General features: G+C 46.9%; 1 protein-coding gene and 1 long non-coding RNA gene across 3 annotated transcripts in view; one reads left to right on the top strand and one right to left on the bottom strand.

The window, feature by feature from the left end:
* Positions 1-24,959, top strand: part of LOC116564963 — a 129,439-nt gene that overhangs the window by 43,430 nt on the left and 61,050 nt on the right. The window lies entirely within an intron of this gene.
* Positions 1-24,959, bottom strand: part of KLHL6 (kelch like family member 6) — a 61,544-nt gene that overhangs the window by 19,008 nt on the left and 17,577 nt on the right. Inside the window, exon 2 of the mRNA XM_032298474.1 lies at positions 15,259-15,424. Coding sequence (XP_032154365.1) covers positions 15,259-15,424 — 166 coding nt within the window. The remainder of the gene's footprint in view (positions 1-15,258; positions 15,425-24,959) is intronic.

Genomic DNA, 24,959 nt, shown 5'->3' with positions numbered 1-24,959 from the left:
TCTGCCCCGGCACAGAAAGGACCAGCCAGTTCCTAGTCCTGCTTGATGGCTATTGATGAGCAAAGAAGGAAACCACAGAGGAGAATCCAACCAAGTACTGAAGCGCGCGTTTGTCAGAAGCACTGACCCAAACTCGTCTCTTCCCTCCACCTGTCAACTCACCCCTCCAGCCACCTGTGTATGGACCAAATGTGGATCAAGCATGTGTATTTTTTTTATTTTACTTCATGTTCTGAAATACACGTGCAGGCAGAACGTGCAGGTTTGTTACCTAGGTATACATGCGCCATGGTGGTCTGCTGCACCTATCAACCCATCATTTAGATTTTAAGTCCCGCAGGCATTAGGTATTTGTCCTAATGCTCTCCCTCCCCTTGCCCTCCACCCCTGGACAGGCCCCGGTGTGTGATGTTCCCCTCCATGTGTCCATGAGTTCTCATGGCTCAACTCCCACTTATGAGTGAGAACATGCGGTGTTTGGTTTTCTATTCCTGGGTTAGTTTGCTGAAAATGATGGTTTCCAGCTTCACCCATGTCCTTGCAAAGGACATGAACTCATTCATTTTATGGCTGCAAGCATCTATTAATATTATGTAGGCGGCTTCCAACTAGTGCTGGGAGTACAGAGGTGAGCAGAGCCAAAGTGCCTGTGCTCACTGAAGCCGGCAGACGAGTGGAGGCAGCAGACACTAACCAAGTGATACAACACGGAGTGCGACAACAGCGGAGACAAAGGCTCCGCACCCAAGGCAGGGACTCCACCACCTGAAACCAGGGGCAGTCCCACTCCCACCCTTCCAACTCCCACAGTCTGGCTGTCAGTCCTCACCAGGACTCTCCCGGACAGAACCCCAGCTACGTTCACACCCGTCTCCTCGCCTTCTCCAAGGAGTCCCGAAGCTGCCCTGTTGCCGTGCATTCCGGTACTCCTGCCGTCCCTCCGCCTGGCTGCCTTTCCCCATCGTCACCATCTGTTATAATCCTGTACCCCTCACCCAGACAAGTCCGACTCCAGAACCCAACTTTTAAAGGAAAGACTCAGGGTCGCCCACCTCATTTTCAACAGAGAAATCCTCATGCAAGTTTACCTCAAGAAAGAGAACGTGAATCTTACAGCCGTGACTCTTTTCACATAGAGCTGTTTCTCTCTTTGTTTATTTTTTAAAATTTTGTTGTTGTTGTTGTTGTTGTTGTTTTGAGACGGACTCTCTCTCTTCTTGCCCAGGCTGGAGTGCAGTGGCATGATCTCAGCTCGTTGCAACCTCTGCCTCCCAGGTTCAAGTGATTCTCCTGCCTCAGCCTCCCGAGTAGCTGGGATTACAGGCACCCGCTACCACACCCAGCAATTTTTTTTTTTTTTTTTGTATTTTTAGTAGAGACGGGATATCATCATGTTGGCCAGGATGGTCTCGAACTCCTGATCTCAAGTGATCCACCTGCCTTGGCCTCCCAAAGTGCTGGGATTACAGGTATGAGCCACTGCGCCCAGGCAGGGCTATTTTCTTGATTCAGAGTTATTACATCTGGAATCAATGGATGGATCCAGAGAGTCTGTCAACCCCTACAATAATATGTGAACATCTGCACATGTGGCATTTTTCTGGGAATTTAGTTGGCAGGGGCAGGTGAGTTATTCCCTGGTATCCATCCACCTGAGGACAAAAACCAACACAAGAGGGGAGAGCCAGAGAGGAAGGGAGCCAGGGTCCTGATGAGTCTGCAGTTGGAACCCCACCTCTGCATAAACTGCTGGGTCAGTAATTGCTTAAGGGCTGAGCACAATGGCTTAGCCCTGGAATCCCAGCACTTTGGGAGGCCAAGGTAGGAGAACTGACTGAGCCCAGGATTTAAGACCAGGCTGAGCAACACAGTAAGGCCTCATCTTCACAAAAACGTAAAAATTAGCCTGGCATGCAATGCATGCCTGTAGCCCCAGCTACATGGGAAGCCGAGGAGGGGGGATCGCTTGAGCCTGGGAGTTCAAGGTTGCAGTGAGCTATGATCATACCACTGTACTCTAGCCTGGGTGTTGGAGAAAGACTCTGTCTCTAAAAAATTAAAATACAATAAAAAGGAAAAGGAAGAATTGTAGAGAAATCCTACCTATTCATGAAGTTAATTCCTAAAAGCTATCTCTTCCTTGATGGCTTCTCCTAGTGATTCTAACATGGAATCCCTCTCCTCTGTGCTCCATGGGGACCTCATTTGCCCCATCTGTGGAGCACCCAGAGCTTTTCTGTCTTGTACTGTGGTCAGCTGAGACAAGCATCTCGAAGGCAGCTTCTAGGTCATGTTTGTGTATTTATTTCTAGCCGCATCTAGCACAGAGCCTGGCAAAAGAAGAGACAGAGGAAGGACCTGTGTATCACCTACCAGGTACCAACATCTGTGCTAGACACGTTCCCATTCATGATTTCACCTAACTAATTTTATTTTTAACAAGTCTATTTTATTTAACAGGTAAAAAAGGGGAGGTGTTAGAATTGGCATCTGTAGAGAAGCACGAATAAAGAATGTAAAGAGCCGTGCACGTTCACCCTGGTAGGAGGTGGTACGGGTGATGCTCCAGTCAGCATCCCACCGCCTTTGTAACTTGCTGCATTGTTGAGCTAACAAAATGCCAGGGGGGTCTGAAGAGGCTTTATGAGGACAAGGGTAGGTGGGGGATCTCCAAGTTGCCAAAATTCTCCCAAAATATATTTTAATAAACACTTTTGAGTGTGAGGGGTGTCAGGCAACATCACATGATCCCAACCAATGGCTGGGAAATTGTTGATGTGCATGGCAATTGTGGGAACCAGAAGTGATTTATTTTCCTTTAAGATGGAGTGTCACTGTGTCGCCAGGCTGGAGTGCAGTGGTGCAATCTTGGCTCACTGCAACCTCCGACTCCCTGGTTCAAGCGATTTTCCTGCCACAGCCTCCCAAGTAGCTGGGATCACAGGCGTGTGCCACCACACCCAGCTAATTTTTATATTTTTAGTAGAGACGAGATTTCACCATGTTGGCCAGAATGGTCTCAATCTCCTGACCTCGTGGTCTGCCTGCCTCGGCCTCCTATAGTTCTGGGATTACAGACTATGCTTTTGCTTTTTCATATTCAAGTTTGTTCAAAACTAAGTTTTCTGTCTCAGCCTGTCCCGATGACACACGAACTTGTTAGTTAGAGCTGAGATGACAGATAATGGCGAAAGACAGCCAACTTCCTGTTTGGGGGGACATGTGAGCATAAGGTTGCAGCCAGGCACCTCACTCTCAAACAGGGAGGCTAAAAATACAACCAAAGAAAACACTTGAGAAGCATCTGCCTCCAAGAGAACGCGCTGCCTGCTTCCCACCTCCACTGCCCTCCTCTGCTTCTCCCTGATGTTCTTAGGGGACTTCACCCATGTGACTCCACATCTCCCGCAAGGCACCTTCAAATCTACTTCAGAATCACTGAAATCCTATTTTAGTTTACATCAGCGATTCCATGGATCATGGCGTCCAAGTGGCCTTGGAGTTACTGCAAAGGTTCTATAAGGACATTGATATTCTTACCTTCAGCTCTGACAGATCAGCATGTGTGAAGGGCAAATTGATGAGATGAATAAAATTTAAATTTATTTCAAAGTGTTTCTGAATTCATTGTAATTTTTTTTTTTTTTTTTTGAGACAGAATCTTGCTCTGTCACTCAGGCTGGAGTGCATGCTGTGATCTTGGCTCACTGCAACCTCCACCTCCTGGATTAAGCAATTCTCGTGCCTCAGCCTCCCAAGTAGCTAGGCCTACAGACTCGCACCACCATGCCCAGCTAATTTTTCTGTAATATTTTTAGTAGAAACAGGGTTTTGCCATATTGGCTAGGCTGGTCTTGAACTCCTGGCCTCAAGGGATCCACCTGCCTTGGCCTCCCAAAGTGCTGGGATTATAGGTGTGAGCCACTGTACCTGGCCAATTGTAAATTTTTTGTCAACACTTTTCTTCTCAGGCAATAGATACTAAAAGTAAAGCTCCTCTCCTGTGAGGTCTGTCTCGGTGTTTAAAAGGGGTCTTCATGCTAAGAAATTGTGAATTGCCATTGATCCCAATCTTCCCTCCTTATCTCTCTCCCCCTCTCCCAGTCGACGCTCTAGTCTCAATCCTGTGGCAGCGTGCCCCACGGCCCTCAGGAGGGACATCCTCTGCTCCCTCCTTTCAGTCCTTGCTCTAGATTTGGCTGAGAAATCTTCTGGTTCCTGGAAGCCTCATGGAGTGGGAAGAAAAGGGAGGAATAAGACCTGCAAAAGACCTGTCAGTAAGGCAGGGCAGGTGTGGGGGCTGAGGCAACTGTGGAAGTGGACTGACCTCAGAAGTGGAATCAGAGGGAAAAGACCCGCACTGTGGCCAGCGTAGTCAAGGATCAAGCAGTAAACATCCCAAGTTTCCAGAGGCGACGGATGGTGGTGGCCCCAGCAGGCTGGCAGAACACAACGGGCCACATGTATCGGCCACATATTCAAGGGGCAGGTGGCATGGCTGGGGCACAGTGATTCTGCCCAGCGACAAGGTAAAGACCAGCGAGAAACACCGTTGTAAAGACGAGGTGGAATGATTGTGTCTGGGACATGGTTGATGCTCAGGGTGTGGGGTATGTGTGTGGAGGGCACAGGGGCAGGCATGGAAGCGGAAGCCAAGTGCTGAGAAGCAAGCCCGTGAATGCGGGCGGCCGTGGGTGCGGAAGGCTGAAACAAGACTACTGCCAGGTTCTCTCTGCCTGGAATACTTTTCTCCCCACCCTACTGCCACCCATTCTATGACGTCCAATTCAATGTCCCCTCCTTTCTGCCTTGGGCTCTACTTGGTTTGTCCAGTGGGCTGGAGGCTCATTGGGAATCTTTCAGGGATAGTGGAGGGCAGTGGGTAGATGGAGTTGGAGGTTCTGGGTTTTCTTGCAGAACCCCACCCATAGCTCCACCACATGATGAGCTGAACTCCACCCCACCCCCACCCCGTCTCTCTCTCAGCCAATTTTCTCCTTTGGAAGTGCTGAGAACCTAAAACCCACCTTGCAGGCTGATTGTGAGGGTACTACCTGGCCTGCTCACCCACAGAGTCATCGTCAACATCAAACGGGATGTGGAGGAGACAGAGTTGCTATATAAATGTGACCTGTACTCCACATCTGTAATCTTTATTTTCTCCTCACAGCTTCTCACAAATCACCTTGCACTTAGAACATGCTTAGTAATTTGTGGTTGTTAAGGAGCAGTTAAAGTCAGAATCCAGTAGCAATATGGGTTTTCATTATGATTAAAATCCCGCACCCCACTTCCTGTACTTTATAAGCTATATGCAGCAACTGAGCACAGGCTTACTCAGGAGAGGGTGAGAGCGTGGACGAAAGATCACTCTTGGCTTTTGAGTCTCTAAATAGGCTTTCAGAACTTACACCAGAAAAGAGTTTTGAAAGAAATACCAGTTAGTGGCAAGAACCTAGCCCTTTCAGCCTCAAAAGCCAGAATTCTCAAGAGTCTAGGCAGAAAGTTTATACTGAAACAGGAGATGTGGAAGAATGGATGATAATGCAAAAGCCAGCTTTTCCCACCCTGGAGGCAAGGACTGGGCTTCTTAGTGTTCCCTGGAAGGAAACCAAGTAATTTCTCTTGCAGTGCCTCACTGTAACTCCCACCTCCCGGGTTCAAGCGATTCTCCTGCCTCAGCCTCCCGAGTAGCTGGGATTACAGGTGCGCACCACCAGTAGATCCAAGATGGCTGAGTAGGAGCAGCTCAGGATTGCAGCTCCCAGCAAGAACACGGAGGGTGAGTGGTCGCCGATTGCCCACAGAACAGGAGAGTCCCTGGGCAGAGGAGTGCCATGGGTCTCCAACACGGCTGTTTCAGCCGGCACGGCAGGTCTCTGCACAAAAAAAACTCACATGCGTCCAGGCACCTTTTCAGCTGGTGACTGGACCACCTGGGAGACAGAGTCGCCGATTCACCTGAAAAAAAGGGGACTGAAATAGGGAGCCAGGCCAGGAGATTCCGGCAGAAAATTGCCTCCAGCACAGCTGTTTCAGCTAGCGCAGTGGGTCTCCGCACAAAATCTCACACAAATCCGGGTGCCTTTTCAACTGGCAACTGGAACGTCTGGGAGACAAAGTCCCCCATTCAACTGAAAAAAAGGGGAGTGAAACAGGGAGCCAGGCCAGGAGATTCTGGGCGGAAAAAGCGCCACGAGCCCCAGCGCAATCCAGGCACCATTTCAACTGGTGACTGGAATGCCTGGAAGACAGAGTCACCCGTTCAACTGAAATAAAAGGGGTCTAAGGCAGAGAGCCAGATGATCAGGCACAGCCGGTCCCACCCCCACAAAGAGCAGCAATCTGAAACGCTTAGGATTGAGAGTTTCACAGCAAGCACAGCTGAACCCGGGGCTGTCCAGCACTGTGGGGGAGGGGTGTCCGCCATTATCGAGGCAGTCCACCACTACCCAGGTAGTCCGCCATTGCTGAGGCAGCCTGCCATTACAGAGGCAGCCCGCCATTGCAGAGGCCGTCCATCATTATAGAGAGAGTCCACCATTATGGAGGTGGGCCACCATTACCGAGGTGGTTCTAACTATACCCCTATAAACAGGACTGCAGGGAAGTCACACGGCAGCTGGGCAAAGCCCACAGCAGCTCAGCAAAGCCTCTGCAGGCAGACAGTGACTAGGCTGCCTCCTCGCTGGGCAGGGCAGCCCTGAAAAAAGGCAGCAGCACGACAGAAACATAAATAAAGCCCTACCTTTCCGGGACAGAGCACCTGGGAAAAAAGAGACTTATGAGTTCTGCTGCAGCAGACTTAAATGTACCTGCCCAGCAGCTCTGAATGAAACAAGGGAGCTCACAGCTCAGCACTTGAGCTCCTATAAAGGACAGACTGTCTCCTCAAGCAGCTCCCCAACCCCCATATATCCAAAGAGTCACCTCGTAAAGGACAGCTCAGACTGACATCTGGCAGGTATCCTTCTGGGACAAAGATAGCAGAAGAAGAAACTGGCAGGAACCCTTACTGTTCTGCAGCTGCTGCAGGTGAGCCCCAGGCAAGCAGGGTCTGGAACAGACCTCAGCAGTCCTACAGCAGAGGGACCCGACAGTTAGGAGGAAAACTAAGAAACAGAAAGAAATAACTTCATCATCAACAAACAGGACGTCCACTCACAGGTGCACACCACCACACTTGTCTAATTTTTTGTATGTTTAGTAGAGACAGGGTTTCATCATTTTGGCCAGGCTGGTCTGGAACTCCTGACCTCAGGTGACCCACCTGCCTCACCCTCCCAAAGTTCAGGGATTACAGGCATGAGCCACAGCGCCCTGCCTCATGAGTTTTTAATAATAAAAAAGAAAGTAACACACATGGCAAATTTCTTAAACAAACATGGCAGTGCCCTGATTAAGAAATCATTCTCCTTTAAGATGGAGAAATTTGCCCAAGTCCTTCCAGTCATTGTCCAGGTCAGTAGTTTGGGGCTGGCTTGCTTATCTACGACGCAGAAGCCAGATGGTCTGGTTAAGGAACTGGAGGATCTTAGCTTCTCTAGAATTGACAGTCATAAGGAAACCGAGTACAACTGCTTCAGAGAGAAACTTACTAAATTTTGCCTAGAAAGTAAAAGATATTTGGTTTTTTTCTGAGGCAAGGGACTACCAGAATAGGGAAATTAACAATAAATAAAGCTTGCCCTGCCTCTGTGCTGTGTCTATCCTCTCCCACTTTTCTGATTAAAACCAACGTCTCTGTGGAAGTTCATCACTTGGGAGAAAATAAATGAAAAATGGGGCAGGGCGTCAGGGGAGTGGAGAAAAACAATAAAAATACTTGATGCTAACAGATTCTGAGCATATTAAAGTTGGATTGGCACAGTGGCTCACGCCTGTAATCCCAACACTTTTAGGAGGCTGAGGCACTTTGGGGGGCCCAGGTAGGCCGATCACTTGAGGTCAGGAGTTCAAGAACAGCCTGGCCAATTTGGTGAAAACCCATCTCTAGTGAAAATAAAAAATCAGCTGGGCTTGGTGGCATATGCCTGTAGTCCCGGCCACTTGGGAGGCTGGGGCAGGAGAATTGCTTGAACCTGGGAGGCAGAGGTTGCAGTGAGCCAAGATCATGCCATTGCACTCCAGCCTGGGCATTGCAGTAAGACTGTCTCAAAAAAAAAATTAATGTTGTAAACATAACAAGACAAAATGAAATTATAAGTGAATAAGGATATGATTCAGCAATGGGGAAAGCTAAAATTCACATTGAAGACAAAATGATCAATAGCTATGACTAAATACTAGTTTTCAACTTTTGTACATTAATAAAGCTATATTTTAAAATGATGGGTCAAGTGACTAGGAGGAAAATATCTGAAACATACATTACAAAAGATTATAGTCTTTACTATTTAAAAAGTTTTTCTAGCTCTTTTGAAATGTCACCCAAAACTGAAAGGGGAACGAAAAACAGAAACATAAACACCACCCTCGATAAAACCAAAAGACCTCAGTAACCCCAGACCACAGAAGATGAAGGCTGGCACGTGACTTTGCTGAGAGGAGGGAGGTCGGATCAAGTGCCTAAAGAGGAAGGGGTTTGCCTCCCACAGACTAAAATCATGGGAATAGTGAAGTCTCAAGGAAGCAGGAAGGCAATGGCAGGTGGGGCTGGTGGCAGGGGGTTGGTTTAAGAAGTTCAACCTCCTGTCCTCCTCCCACGTCTAGCAGTCCAACAATCCCACTCTCAAGCTCTTTGGAGAAGATGGATTATTCTTTGGAGAAGGCAGCAGAAAAGGTTCTAGACTCAGGGACACCAAAAACGGAGGAAGACACCTGTGACATCATACTGATAAGGGGTTAGGTAAAGATTCGCATCCACATTCACACACCCAGTCCAGGATACAATGCAGCTGCCTTATCATCCCCACGCAAGAACCTGAAGATCCTTATCTGGAGAAACTGAACAACCTAGGGAAAGAATCCAATCAACACGGACTTCTGGGAATCCTCCCCGACAAAAAAACTGGCAAGCTACCCAACAGCCCTGCTAAAATCCCCCAGTTCTCTAGCCTCTCACCCTAGTCCCTGTGCACCAAGCATCAAACTCCATCTTAAACATAATTCCACAGCCAAGGATCAAATAATCAAAAAGGTATTTGAAGAAACTTACTGTAATGGGTTGAATGGTGACCCCGCAAAAGATACGTCCATGTCATAGTCCTGAGAATCTCTGAATATTAGCTTCGATGGCAAAAGAGTAGATATTACTTGCTATGGTGCAAGATGTGATTAAGGTAAGAAGTTTGAGAGGAGGAGCTGACCCAGGATGATCTGGATGGGCCCTGCATGTCATCACACATGCCTTTATAAAATCACATGGAGGAGAAGACCTGCGGACAAGGAGGAGGGAACGTGGCTACAAATGCAGGAATCTGAGTGGTGCAGCCACAAGCAAAGGAATGCAAGCAGACACCAGAAACAGGACAAGGCAAAGAAAAGCTTCTTCCCCAGAGCCTCTAGCAGGAGTGCAGGCCTGATGGTGCCTTGATTGTGAGCATCTGGTCTCAAGAACTCTGAATGAATAAGCCCGTGTTGTTTGAAGCCACCCACTTTGCGCTGACTTGTTACAGCAACCTCAGGAAACTGATCCATGCTCTGAGTTGGAAGCTGGCGACCTAAGCAAACAAACAGAATAAATAAATGCAAAAGGAAGAGTGAGAGCAGACAGAAACTTCAAATATAATATCCTCAAAGAGAATAAAATAAGAAGCAAGAGTAGGAGTCTAATAAAATAACAGACTCTTAGAAGGTAAGGCTATGGTGGCAGAAATGAACAATTCACAGAAAAGTTTAAAGACAAAGTTGAGGAAATCACCTAGAAAATAAAGCAGAAAAGCCAGAGAGGTCAATAGGAGACAGATGATACAAAAAATAAAAATAAGTCCAGGAGGTTCACCACCTAACTAATAATAGCTCCAGAAGAGATAATAAAGAGTAAAACGAAGGAATCAGAGATAATACAAGAAAATTTCCCAGAATTGAAAGACATGAGTCTCCAAATTGCAATAACCTATGGTGTCAAACACCATGAATGGGGAAAGACCACGACTATTGTAAGTGCCATTGCAGAAATGCATCAATGGACATTTTAAAAGATTATAATACAGTACAGGTGGAAATAAACAGGTTAAAAACCAAGTATCCAATAGGAACCCATTCTTATAAGATATGCAACAGATAACATGAAGCAATGCCTTCAAAATGCCCAAAGAAAAAGATTTTCAACCTTACATTTTATTTATTTATTTATATGAGACAGTTTCGCTCCTGTTGCCCAGCATGGACTGCAATGGCATGATCTCAGCTCGCTACAGACTCTGCCTCCAGGGTTCAAGTGATTCTCCTGTCTCAGCCTCCTGAATAGCTGGGATTACAGGCACCTGCCACCACGTCCGGCTAATTTTTGTATTTTTAGTAGAGACAGGGTTTCACCATGTTGGCCAGGCTGATCAAACTCCTGACCTCAGATGATCTGCCCACCTCAGCCTCCCAAAGTGCTTAAATTTTATACTCAAATCAACCTTAAATTTTATACTCAAACTATCAATCAAGTATAAAGGTAGAAAAAAAGACATTTTTAGACATAAAAGTCTCCAAAAATTCATCTCCCACATACTCTTTAATGGTAAGCTGTTAAAGGTTGTGATTTACTAAAATTAAGGAATGTACAAGAAAGAAGACATGGTTGGGCCGGGCGCGGTGGCTCAAGCCTGTAATCCCAGCACTTTGGGAGGCCGAGGCGGGCGGATCACAAGGTCAAGAGATCAAGACCATCCTGGTCAACATGGTGAAACCCCGTCTCTACTAAAGCTACAAAAAATTAGCTGGGCATGGTGGCGCGTGCCTGTAATCCCAGCTACTCAGGAGGCTGAGGCAGGAGAATTGCCTGAACCCAGGAGGCGGAGGTTGCGGTGAGCCGAGATCGCGCCATTGCACTCCAGCCTGGGTAACAATAGCGAAACTCCGTCTCAAAAAAAAAAAAAAAAAAAGAAAGAAGACATGGTGACTTAGTTTAGGCTGCTATGACAGATTACCACTGACTAACAGGATAATAAATGATGGAAATCTATTTCTCACAGTTCTGGAAGCTGGAGGCCCAGGGTGCCAGAACGGTCAGGTTCTGGTGAGGGGCATCTTCCAGGCGGCAGGCTGTCAACTTTTTGCTGTATTCTCACATGGCAGAAGAAGACTACAGAGATCACCCGGGCCTCTTTTATAGGGGCAATAATCCTATTAACAAAGGCTCCATGCTCTTGACCTAATTACCTCCCAAAGGCCTCATCTCCTAGTACCATCACATTCAGAGTTAGGATTCTAGTGTGAATTTTAGGGGAACACAGATATACAGTCCATTGCACATGGGATCCAGGAACAGAAAATTTACATACAAAATAGGTAAAAGGAACTGCCAGGATAACAGCAAAGGAAAGAGCCAGGGAGACAGCTGGCAGCGGGCCTGGAGGGCAGCCAGTTCAGAGAGAGGAGGACAAAGGGGAGTCAGTTATCTAAAATCGCGGCATCAGGAGACAGCAGTGTACACAAGTCATTCAGAACTACAGAAGTAAATAAAAGAAATACCGAACACAAGTGAAATTCATTGCCCCAGAAGAGCGAACTGGAAGAGGGCATGGGAACAAAGATTGTTTTAAAGCTTTTAGCTATAGTTGACTTTTTAAGTTTGTATTAGTCTCCTAGGACTGTCATTAACAAATTAACACAAGCTTGGCAACTATGGCCTTCTTTCTGTGTCTCTGTGTCAAATCTCCCCTCGTTTCTTTTATAAGGACACCACTCACTGGACTCAGGACTCACCCTAAATCCAATAGGCACCCATCTCAAGGTCCTTAACTCAGTTACATCTGCAAAGCCCCTATTTCCAAATAAGGTCACACTCACCGCAATCAGGGTTGGGACGTGGATGTACCTTTCTAGAGGACACAGTCCAACCCACTACAAAGCTATATATATGAACTACTTTGAATATTTGTACTTATTTATTTAGCATGTACATTTTAAAAGTTTTTAGCATCTATTTCCAAGGTGACTTCCAGAGAGAGATTTCCATGTATACTTCTACCAGCAATGAATGGAAGTCTCTATTTGCAAACACTGCACATTATATTGTACACACTTTTGGCCAAAATCATACACAAATGTTATTTTATTGTTGACTCAATGTGCCTTTTGGATTACTAATGACGTTTGGCACTTAAAAATATATTCATGTACCATTTGCTCTTCCTCTTTTGTAAAGTACCTGTTCATGTCCTTAGTTCATTTTATTTCTATTAGGACATTTATCTCATCCATATAAGATAAAAGGAAAATGATGTTATGAAAACATTGTTTTAAATAGTCAAGTAAATGAAAACAACCTAAACTTTCAGCCACAGAAACTGATTCACTAAATTATTATATTATTTAATTCCATTAAGCTATTATGTCATTACGGAAATGTGTCATTACGGAAATGTTTCATTACAGAAATGCATCTAGCATGAGAAGTGATTACAATGTAGGTAAAATAAATGGATTAAAAACAGTGTATCCAGGCTGGGTGGGTGGCTCACTCTGTAATTCCAGCACTTTGGGAGGTCAAGGCAGGTGGATCACCTGAGGTCAGGAGTTCGAGACCAGCTTGGCCAACATGGTGAAACCCCATCTCTACTAAAAAATACAAAAATTAGCCGGGCATGGTGGCGCACACCTGGAATCCCAGCTACTCGGGAGGCTGAACCAGGAGAATTGTTTGAACCCGGGAGGCAGAGGGGTGCTGTGGGCTAACATTGCACCATTGCACTCCAGGCTGGGCACAAGAGAGAAACTTTGTCTCAAAACGAAACAACAAAACAAAAAAACAGTGTATCTAATGGGACACTTTTCCTAAAGGATATGTAATAGGCAATATTATAAACATTTATATAGCATTTATCATATACCAAGCATTGTTTAAACATTCCATAATTATTACAACAATTCTGTGTAATGGGCTCTACTTTAATCCTTGTTTACCAAAAAGGAAACTGGAGCACAAAGAAATTATGAAACTTTTGCAAAGTTCACCATGAGTGGTGGAGCTGGGGTTTAAATCTAAGCAGGCCGAGCCCAAAGCTGTGTCATTAGCCACCCTCCTAGCTGCCTCTGTCTGTGTCAGTGCACAGGAGAGAACCCGTAAGTGTATACACCAAGGGAGCTGCTGTATTATCTATGGATAGGAAGGAACTGTAGGTAATTTTTACGTCTTTTTACTTGCATGGGTTTCTAATTTTTCTGTAGTAAGTTTGTAATGCTATTCCAATTAAAAACACTAAAAACTGGATTTTGAAAACCAAAGCCCTTTTCCTTAGCTTATTGTATAAGACTTGCTTTCAGCTAGTGGGAAAATCTAGAGACTTGGCTACTAGTCCCAGCTCTGTTACTCAAGGCATGTGGATAAATGCTGAATAAAATTTGTATTCACTGAGCATCTACTTTGGTGTTAAAACCTTACGTAAAGCAGTAAGTGCGATTACTATCATTATTGTCAGTGCTACTTCTCTTTTAACAAGTTAGCAACCCTCTCTGGGCCCCAGTAAAGATTAGCGTGAAAATATCAATGGCAGCTGTGGCTTCACTAAACAATGGTGAATGGGGTGATTCCGCTCCAGTTATGAGCCTTTTTCAGGGAGGCAGTTAAGAGTGGGGATATTTGCCTTTTCTAGAAAGTTTAGGAGGAAAAAAAAACCCATACCCTCTGATATGAAAAGGATTTCCCTGAAGTTAGACTGTTGGAGTAGTGGCAGTCTAAGGAGGGGACGAGAGGATGCTGCCGACATGAACGTGCTGAGTGAGTCCCTTCTTCACATAATAAGGAAGGTTTTCCTGCCAGTCAATGAGGCTGAGGGTGTAAGCAGGTGAGGACAGAGAAAAGACAGTGTGTCGGTATGTGGGTGTTTATAGAGATACTTGCTCTGTATCTTTAGGATGTCCTGGGGGAAATTAAGCCCATGAAATTGACTAAAATTGCAGCAACCCCTCACTCAGAATGCAACAGAGCTTGTTCGCAGTGATTTTCCTTCCTCTGTCCACTCTTCCTTCTTTGCCAGACTTCATAAATCCTGCCCTGACTCCAGCCTCAACAAACCTAACCCCATGGCCAATGGTCTTAGACCCTGGACCCCTCATTCCCTACCTTTCCAGACTGACTTTCCACTCCGTTCAACTCCCAAACCTGTTGATGACCCAAGTGGACACTACCTCCCCAAATCCCAAACCATGGACCAGATCTGATGTGTGCCCTGGTCTCTGGGAATGACCTGGCCTCTGCCTGGACCCTGATTTGCATAAGTCCCAACATCCAGGCAATGCAACAATCTCTGTCTTCATCCAGTGGAATCAGGTTCAGTGGTGTAATCTCAGACCTAAACCAAGATGGTAACTTGGGATGGGATCCCCGTGATGACTGCGGGTGCAACTGACATAATGTATGGGTCTTTTATGAAGCTATATCTAATTATTATAATCAGATTGGAGCAAACATTGCTGAATGGAAGCAATACACATGATTGTAAAATAAACCTTAATCCTATGGGTCTCTCCCTCACCTTCTATGACACCCTTATTTCTCAATGACCTTCTTTCATAGCCACCACCAAGTGCTGGCCACACAAGGTCCTGCCTCCCCCAGGACCTCGATCCTGCTGCCCAGGAGGCTGCATGGTGTGGCGGCCAGCATGTGGACCCTGCACTCAGCAAGCCCAGGGTTCATGTCACAGCCTTGCCAATTCTTCTCTATGAGCCTTCCTTTCCCCACTTGTAAAATGGGGAAAATAATCACCTCCCCAGATTGTGCTGTGAATCAGAAGTTGTGTGTGGAAGTGCTGGCTGCAGCCACCGGCCCCAGTTAAGCTTCTGCACATTGTAGTCATTGGTTTTAGAGTCAGGGCCCTAGCGCAGGTTCTGGGCACCACGCTCCCCTGGCTTCATCTTACTGAGGAGTCAGTGCCCCACCTCACCACCTCTTAGGAAATGTCCAAATGAGCATCTTCTAGCTTTCAAGTAAGCACAAGCCCAGCTAGCAGGTGCGTGTGTGTGTGTGGTGTGGTGTGTGTGCGTGTGTGTGTGTGTGTGTGTGTGTGTGTGTGTCCCTGTCCCAGGCACAGGCCTGGCTTCTGGAGAACCACTGCGTTCACCTGCTTCACAGAAGAGCACTGAGCCAGTTTGTTGACACACCTGGAAGAGGTTAGCAGCCTCCAGGACCCGCTGGACATTCTGCTTGGTGATCAGCGCCTTGCTGGTGTACGTGTAGTCCAGGAGAGTGTGCATGGTCTCAGCATCAACCCCCTTAATAATGATCCTCTTCTCATACTTTTCCTTTAAATCATTGCAGAACATGGCCCTGGAAGAGAAATGTGTGAATGTGAATCCTACCAGAACCCGAGGTTCCAGGCCTGAAGAGATCCCATTTCAGATTCCTCGACCCTCAGAGAACAGGGAGTTTCCCAAGGTCAGGTCCTGGGCCAGTGGCTCTCTGCTCCCCAGCAGCCCCTACACGTCAGACATTCCATCAGAACTCACCAAGCTGAACAGAATTCCATGCCCGACTGTGATCCCCGAAGTCAGTCCCAGATCTATTTTATTGGCTTTTATTGGCCCAAAGCGCAGGTGATTCATGTGAGGGCATTGTAGGATCCCCAGGCTTCATCTTTTCTTCTTCCCCCAGCACCCAAACAGGGCTTCTGACTCCCACAGTAGCTGTCTGCTGGCCTGGAGCCTGGCCACAGCTGAGGCCCCAATACCTGCCAGAAGTGCAAGTGGCCCTGCAGCTGCCTCTCACCTGACACTGAACCTCATGTCCGCGGTTCCCAGATGCATGTGCGAGCCCTGAATTCCCTCATTCCAGGACTCCATCTCACCTCTGGATTCTGCCTTTCCTGCTCCCTCCCCAGGACTGGACTTCCAGATGCTTAGCCTCCATCGTGGAAGCAGGGAAACAGGGTGTAGTTTCTATTACAGCATCTGATGGACCAGGATTCAAACACCAGCTCCACCAACCCCAGAGTTGGACAGGTTATTTAATCTCCATGACCTTCAGTTCTCTTATCTGGAATGGGGATTTTAATAGCTATTTTTTAAGTTTATTGTAAGGAGTAGGACCCAAAGGACTATAAATCATTCTTCCATAAAGACACATGCACGCGTATGTTCATTGCAGCACTATTCACAATAGCAAAGACATAGAATCAACCCAAATGTCCACTGGTGGTAGACTGGATAAAGAAAACACCATGGTGGTACATAAACACCATGGAATACTATGCAGCCATAAAAAAGAACAAGATCATTCCTTTGCAAGGATATGGAAGGAGCTCGGGGCCGTTATCCTTAGCAAACTAACCCAAGAGCAGAAAACCAAGTACCTTGTGTTCTCACTTATAAGTAGGAGCTAAATGATGAGCACAAGTGGACGCATAGAGGGGAACAGGACACACTGAGTCCTATCGGAGGGTGGAGGGTGGGAGGAGGTAGAGGATCAGGAAAAATAATGAGTATAGGCTTAATACCTGGGTGATGAAATAATCTGTACAACTCCCCATGACCTAAGTTTACCTTTATAGCAAACCTGCATATATACCCTGAACTTAAAACCAAAGTTAAAAAAAGAGAGATAGAGAGATTTTTTTTTAACCCCACACCAGGCTCAGACGTAAATTTATCATACTTCTTCGACTTTGACATTTAAACTGTTGGCCCTTCCCAGGGAATGAGTGAGCAATTTTATTTATTTTTGAAGTGTATGTAGGCCAGGCATGGTGGCTCATGCCTGTAATCCCAGCACTTTGGGAGGCCGAGGCGGACGGATCACCAGGTCAGGAGTCTGAGACCAGCTTGATCAACATGGTGAAACCCTGTCTCTACTAAAAACACAAAAATTAGCTGGGCATGGTGGCACATGCCTGTAATACCGGCTACTCGAGAGGCTAAGGCAGGAGAATCGCTTGAACCCAGGAGGCAGGGGCTGCAATGAGCTGAGATCATGCCACTGCACTCCAGTCTGGGTGACAGTGTGAGATTCCACGTCAGGAAAAAACGTTGCTAAAGTGTATATAACCTAACCACGCTCTGAAAATATTTCTGGAATTCTGGAAACCTGAATGGCACCCAAAAGACAGCAAGAATGCATGAATTAAAAGTAGGTGGGGGGCCGGGCGTGGGAGTTCATGCCTGTAATCCCAGCACTTTGGGAGGATCACTTGAGGTCAGGAGTTCAAGACCAGCCTGGCCAGCATGGTGAAACCCCGTCTCTACTAAAAATAGAAAAAATTAGCCAGGTATGGTGGCGCGCTCCTGTAATTCCAATTACTTGGGAGACTGAGGCAGGAGAAACTCTTAAACCTAGGAGGCGGAGGTTACAGTGAGCCAAGATTGTACCACTGCACTCCAACCTAGATGACAGAGCAAAATTCCATCTCAAAAAAAAAAAGTAGGTAGGGAAAAGATAGAAAAACAAGAGTGGGAACATAAAGGTAATCTATGAATGAGGCTAGCAATGCCCGCCACGTGGCTGCTACACTGTCTTTATAGGGGGGTTGACCAAGTGCATCCGAGACAATATGGCCAGTTACACAATTCACAATCCTCACTCTGTGTGTGTGTGTGTGTATGCTAACAAATCCAAATGCTCAGAATAATTATTCTTGTTCTTGGCATTAAAAATTAGATGGGCTGAACAATAGCCTCACGACATTCTCACCTCATGAGGGCGGTCTTTAATAGATACAGCTGAGACAGCTCCTTTAGTCCCACTCCCCAAATCCTGTTCACTCTTGCGTACCCTCCCAGAGGCTGTGAGACCTCAGCAATCCTGTAAGCTGGGGCAGCAGAGCTTATAAAAACAAATCCTTGGAGGCTCTGTAATTCCACATCTTTCAGTTGACCCCACATTTGCAGAGCACCCATCTGGGTAGTTCCGGAAGAGATTTAAATCTTCTTCTAGACAGTACTCTGGACTGAATTGTGTGCCCCACAAATTTGTATGTTGAAACTCTAGGGCTGGGCGTGGTGGTTCATGCCTGTCATCCCAGCACTTTGGGAGGCTGACGCGGGTGGATCAGTTGAAGTCAGGAGTTCAAGACCAGCCTGGCCAACATGGTGAAACGCTATCTTTACAACAATACAAAAATGAGCCAGGTGTGGCTAATGGCTTGAACCTGGGAGGCAGAGGTTGCAGTGAGCTGAGATTCAGCCACTGCACTCTAGCTTGGGCAACAGAGCAAGACCCTGTCTCAAAAAAAAAAAAAAAAAAAAAAAAGACAAGAAACTCTAACCCCCAATGCCCCAGTGTGACTCTATTTGGAAATAGGGGTTTTAGGAGGTAATTAAGAAAAATGAGGTCATAGGGTTGAGGTCCTAATCGGATAGGATTGATGTTCTTATAAAGAGAGGAAGAGAGACTAGAATTCTCCTGTGTGATCGCTCTGCCCCATGTGAGAACTGGGCGAGGAGGTGGCCATCTGCAGGCCAGGAAGGGACTTCCCTAGGGCCCGCCCAGGCTAGCAGCCCAATCTCGGACTTTCAGCATCCAGAACTGAGAAAACAAATGTAAACGTGGCGAACCCATCCAGTCTATGGTGTTTTGTTACGGCAACCCAAGCTGAATAAGGCACATTTTGGTCCTGAGAAGTGGGGTGCTGCTGTCACAAATACCTACAGAACGTGAAAACGGCTTTGGAACTGAGTATTGGGTAGAGGTTAGAGGAGCTTTTGAGGTGAATGCTAGAAAAAGTCTAGATTGCCGTGAATAGAATGTTGGCAGAAATATGGGCATTAAAGGTCATTCTGGTGAGGTCTCAAATGGAAATGAGGAACATGTGTTGTAAACTGGAGGAAAACTGATCCTTGTTATAAAGTGGCAAAGTCTGGACTAAACTGTGGTCTGCTGTGTTGCAAGAGGTGGGACTTGCAAACAATGAAACTGGATATTTAGCTGAGGGTACTTCTGAGCAAACGTGGAAAAAGCAGCTTCTTTCCTCCTGGGAGAGGGATGAATTAGAAAAAGAATGTTCAGGCAAAAGGGAACCAAAAATTAAAGAGTTGGAAAATTCTCAGCCTACCCATACTGAGAAAAATGAGGAAGGATGTTCTGAAGTGAACACCAAAAATGTGGCTGGACCATCACTTAATAAAATGCTTATGGAATTATAGGAACAGAAAGAAACACTGCCAGTTTGAACTGAAGGGGAAGAGACAAGACAATTGAAGGAAGGCTGTCAGACTGCTTGGACCTCACAGCAAAAAACAATGAGTTGCTCAGCTGTGAACATGCACTATTTTTATTTTTTGAGACAGTCTCACTCTGTCGCCCAGGCCGGAGTACAGTGGCGCCATCTCAGCTCCCTGCAACCTTTGCCTCCCAAGTTCAAGCAATTTTCCTTCCTCAGCCTCCAGAGTAGCTGGGATTATAGGCGCCTGCCAGCACGCCTGGCTAATTTTTACATTTTTAGTAGAGACGGGGTTTCACTATGTTGGTCAGGCTGGTCTCGAACTCCTGATGTCTGGTGATCCACCCACCTCGGCCTCCCAAAGTGCTGGGATTACAGGCATGAGCCACCACGCCTGGCTCGCACTATTATTTAAGAGGGAAAAATGACCGTAAGGGTGATTCAGAAATAATCAGGGCCACTGCCTCAGTTCAAGAAGCCAGATAGCCTCCATGAGATGCCTCGGAGTCGGGGGAGGGGTTGTTGGGAGGACTCACCTACAGCCATGGAGGTGACATGGCCTCCTCAGCGGGCCGGAAGGTAGGACAAACCAAAAAGGGTTATTCTGAAGCCTTAAACTCTACTGGACTTTATCTCCTAGGTTCTGGGCTTTCTTGGGACACATCACTTCTTCTTTCACATTTCTCCCGTTTGGAACGGGAATGTCTATCCCACACTTGCCCCATTATCGTCTTAGAAGCATATAACTTGTCTTGTTCCACAGATTCACAGCTGGTGAGGAGTTTTGCTTCAGGATGAATTGTACTTCAAGTCTCACCCATATCTCACCTAGATGAGATTTAGACAAGAATTTGGACTTCAGAGTTGATGCTGGGATAAATTAAGACTTGGAAAGCTGCTGGGGTGTAATGAATGTATTTTGCGTATAAGAAGGACATGAATTTGGGGGCCAAGTACAGAATGTCATGAGTTGAATTATGTCCCCCACAAAATTCATATGTTGAAGCCCTAACCCCTAATGTGACTGTATTCGGAGATAAGATCTTTAGGAGGTAAAGGGAAATGAGATCATAAGGATGGGTCTCAATTTGAAAGGATTAGTGTCCTTATAAGAAGAGAGAGGTTCCACATACACCCCACCACGCCTGCTCACGCACCAAGAAAAGGCCGTGTGAGGACAAGGTGAGAAAGCGGCCGTCTGCAAGCCAGGAAGGAAGCCCTTGCCAGAGACCAGATCATGCTAGCAACTTCATGCTACACTTCCAGACTCCATAGAACTGTGAGGAAATAAACACTTCTGCTGTTTAAGCCACGCACGCTAAGGCTTTTGTTATGGCAGCCCACGCTGACTAATACCAGCAGTCTCTACCCACCCCAGACCCTCACATGTGGTTCACAACCCAGCAAGGGCAGTGATGCCCAAATAACAGTCTATGAGGGCCATAGAGAGCTACAAAGTGCCATGGAGGCCAGGAGTGGCTGCTCATGGAGAAAGAAAATTCTGAAATGTGAAGACTGTGGGTAGGATTTCTAGGTAAAAAGCACAGTGAGTAAAGCCATAAAGGTGCAAGAGCATTGGACAGTAGAGAAACTAGCAGATATGTGGTATCTGACAGGTGCCTTAGGAGCCATTATCGCCCAGCCAAGTCATTGAAAGTCAGCGAAGGCCCCTGGTGATGGAATTTCCAACACTAGGACTTCCATTTCAACACGTAGAGAAACTAGCTGATATGGAATCAGTTAGAGCTCAGGAGATATGAGAGAGAGAGAAGAGAAGGCGGTCTGGCAAGATATGCTGGACCCTGCTTGTGGAGGGCACCGGAGAAGAATTTAGGTTTTTACTCAGTGAGCAATGGTGAGCCACTAAAGGTCATAGGAGCAAAGGCAGGACTCACAGAGAACGTTTTTAACAGATGTGTTCTCACTTTAGTTTGTAGGTGATGGGCGCCACTGGAGTCAAGTATCAAATGAACCCAAAAAGAGCTGGGAGGCTGTGTCAATGTGGAAGCCTTTTGTCAGAAAATGTACTGATTGAGGCAGTAGCTACAAAGCTAGGGAATGTCTCCAAACATTTGTCACTGGACTTTCTGAGCTACAGATACATGAACATGTGCCTTAGGGAGCCATTAACTCCCAGCCAAGTCTTTGAAATGTGAAGGCCCAGGTGGAGCTCTGGTGATGGATTCCCAACACTAGGACTTCCATCTCAACACCGAGGGGATTACGCCCCTCAGTCGTGCTCCTCATCTCTATCCAACACCTCCTATTTATCTCTGGAAATCAATAATCTGTTCCCTCCTTCCTTCCTTATTTCCTTTCTTTCTTCCTTCCTTCTTCCCTCCCTTCCTCCCTTCTTTCTTTCTCTCTCCTTCCTCCCTTCCTCCCTCCCTCCCTTCTCTCTCTCCTTCCTTCTTTCCTTTCTTCTTCCCTCCCTCCCTCCCTTCTTTCTCTCTCTCTCTCTCTCTCTCTCTCTCTGTTTCTCTCTCTCTCTTCCTGAGCTCCAGCAATCCTCTTGCCTCAGGCTCTCCAGTAGCTACGACTATAGATACTCACACCCAGATAATTTTTTTCTTTAATTTTTGTAAAGACAAGGTCTCACTCTGTTGCCCAGGCTAGTGTTGAATGCTGGGGTTCAGGAGATCCTCCTTCCTTGGCCTCCCAAAGTGCAAGTCTCACCACCTAAGGAAGGCTGGTAGTTGCAGCTGTTTACAGCACTCTCCAGTGAGACTATAAACCACTCAGTCCCTCAGCCAAACTGGCAAAACATAATATCTGTGTGTCAGTGTACTCCTCAAGAACACTGCCCACAGCCCTTGTGGAGATGAAAACTCTGGCCATGTTCCCAGGCAAGCAGAAACCCTCTAAGTCCCACTGGGCCATTGCTGATGTCTCAGCATGCCATGAAAGTCCACCATCCAAGCTGATGGCAGAAAGAAGGGCTTGTTCCATCATGCAAGATCAGACGAGCTAGAACATCAGTTACAACAGGTACCTGTGGTCAGGCTTCAGTGACGATACAGTCGCAAAGATACAATGGACAGTTTTTGTTTCGTCTGCCCAACTTACTCCTGCCTCTTTTAGTAGGAGTACTCCTACTAAGTCAAAGTCTGCAGGACAGACTCCCGCAAGTAGTAGCCCCAACAAAAATCAGCAGGCGTTCAAGGCCTTTTCTGGGGGGTCAACTCAGTGTCAGCACTCAGTAGACCAGCCCAAACTTTGCTCTCTGAGAAGACAGCTGGATTGGTTGCTAACAATTTACCCCGTGGCATACATGTAAGATACTGTGTAATAAAAACACTTTCTAGAAAGACACTGACCAATTCTCATGAGATTCTTGTAAAACAGCGGTAACTACGAGGATCCTCATTTTACAGCAGAAACAACCTCACCGCCGCGTACCAGCTGCCTAACACTTGGGTGGTGAGTCAGTGCTGACCCCAAAATAGAGCCTGAGCCAGTGAGCTTGTCTCCCACACAGTCATGAAATATCCACAGGCCCAACAATCTCCCAGCATGCAGTCAGGCCTGGCTGCCCGCCTCTGCAGTGTCCACCGGGCTGCCTCCGCCCCTCAGGTCTCTGTCGACCATCACCTTCTCAGAGAGGCTCTCCCCGACGCTCCCCCGAATCTGAAATTGCCACTCCCTCATCTCTTCGCTTCCTTTATTTTTCTCCATGGCTCTGCACATCCTAAAATTATATTACATGTCTACTTGTTAATTATTGTCACCCCACTAGAATACCAGCTGAGTGAGGGTGTACCATGCTCAGCGCTGTATCTAGGGGCCAGAGCAGTGCCCACCACCAAGGAGGGACGGTCCCTAGAGAGAGTGAGTGAATGAATGAATCGATCAATCAACTTGGCCTTCCTAGTCCCTTCGCACTTGCTTTTGTTAAGAATCTGTGCCCCCAAGAATTATCAAACATCCCTGGAGGATGAGGCCCTCCACCCCCACTAGGGAATGCCTATCACACTCCTGAGTCCAGGGCCTAGAGCTTGGAGAGGACACTCGAGCATTCGACTTACCTGCACTACTTCAATGAGTTCTACAAGCTCCTGTAGTCCCTAAACTTCACCAACTCAGAATATTTCACCGAGCCCAACGCCCTTGTGACTGACCCTTTCCCTAGAACTCCACGCCTCTGAACTCCCTGCCTCCTGTAACACTAATCATAACCCTATAGAAAAATACCCACCCCATCACCCCCACTATCTCACTCCCACACCGGCTCCACCCATCTGCCCCCGTTCTGTCCTTCCTCTTATTCCTTCACCATCCGCATTTACACCAGGAACTAACTCCTCTGTTTCACTGAGATATTCTGTGTTGGGGTGGCTTTAACAGTTGCAAAATGTGTTAAATTCTACTTAAGAATGCACTGTCCATATGTATACAATCAGTCTAAACATTTTTTAAACAAGTCAGCATGTACTACACAATGAACACTATTGTTAAGAAAGGATTATTGGATATAAACACAATGAAGTCAGTCAAAGGGGGTTCCATTGCAGAGAAAGCAGGGAGTCAGCAGATGCAAGTGTGACCCAGCATGACATGGCATCTCTCTCTATGGTCCTCAGCACCTCTTAGTCCAAGGCACCAAAACCTGTGCCAGTGCTAACCAAGGGAAGCACATAAACATTCGGCTCACCCCATTTCTGAGCTCAAGCGGTCCCCTAAGTTTTATCATACGGACCCCATCTCAATACTGGAGTCTGGCTTACATCCTTGGCCTCAGGTACTCCAGCCTCAAGAGGTGGATCTCAAAGGGTATTATTCCCTGAACCAGCCTCATCAGAACCTCTGAGTGCTTATTCAGAACACAGAATCCTGCACCCCACCTACCTTAGACTTGCTGAAGCCAATTCCCTAGCAGGGGGCCTGGAGGTACATATTTAATTAGGTGTCCCTGGCTCCGACCCATAATTCCTTTGCAAAACAAACTCTGAGAATCTCTGCCCTAGAAAGAGGTCACCCCTACTTCCCAATACAGTCCTCCTCCTAAGAAGGGGACTGAATGAAGATCAAGGTCATGGAAATGATTGGCCACAGTGCTGGGACAGATATGTCCCTGGAAAGTCCTCCCTCACCATGGAGCCTTCCTTTCATCTTCTGAGACGCAGTCTTCCTAGAATTCCATGAGGCCTAGGGCTGCCTCCCAAATCGAGTGGCAATCTCATTCCGTTTGCCAGCTTTGCTGCAAATTGACAGAGGAGCGAGAACCCCAGAGCTGCCCCTTCTGGATTCTAAGCATCAGCAGGCCGCAAAAGAACTCCCTCCTGCCAAGCTTCCTGCCCTAGTTCACCACTCCTCAAGAGCACTGCCCACAGCCCCTGTGGAGATGAAAACTCTGGCCATGTTCCCAGGCAAGCAGAATCCCTCTAAGTCCCACTGGGCCATTGCTGATGTCTCAGCGTGCCATGAAAGTCCACCATCCAAGCTGATGGCAGAAAGAAGGGCTTGTTCCATCCTGCAAGATCAGACGAGCTAGAACATCAGTTACAACAGGTACCTGTGGTCAGGCTTCAGTGACGATACAGTCGCAAAGATACAATGGACAGTTTTTGTTTCGTCTGCCCAACTTACTCCTGCTTTTTTTAGTAGGAATGCCCAGATCTTCCACTGGGAACTACCCCTCCTCCAAAATCAGGCTGAGAGATATGGGTGAAGCCAGCCCCGCCTCTTAGACCAGTGGTGAGCACCGTCCAGTTC

The sequence above is a fragment of the Sapajus apella genome, unplaced genomic scaffold (genome assembly GCF_009761245.1).
Source record: "Sapajus apella isolate SASKATOON/1434 unplaced genomic scaffold, GSC_monkey_1.0 scaffold38, whole genome shotgun sequence".
NCBI lineage: Eukaryota > Metazoa > Chordata > Mammalia > Primates > Cebidae > Sapajus > Sapajus apella.
This window is presented reverse-complemented; position numbering and strand designations above follow the sequence as displayed.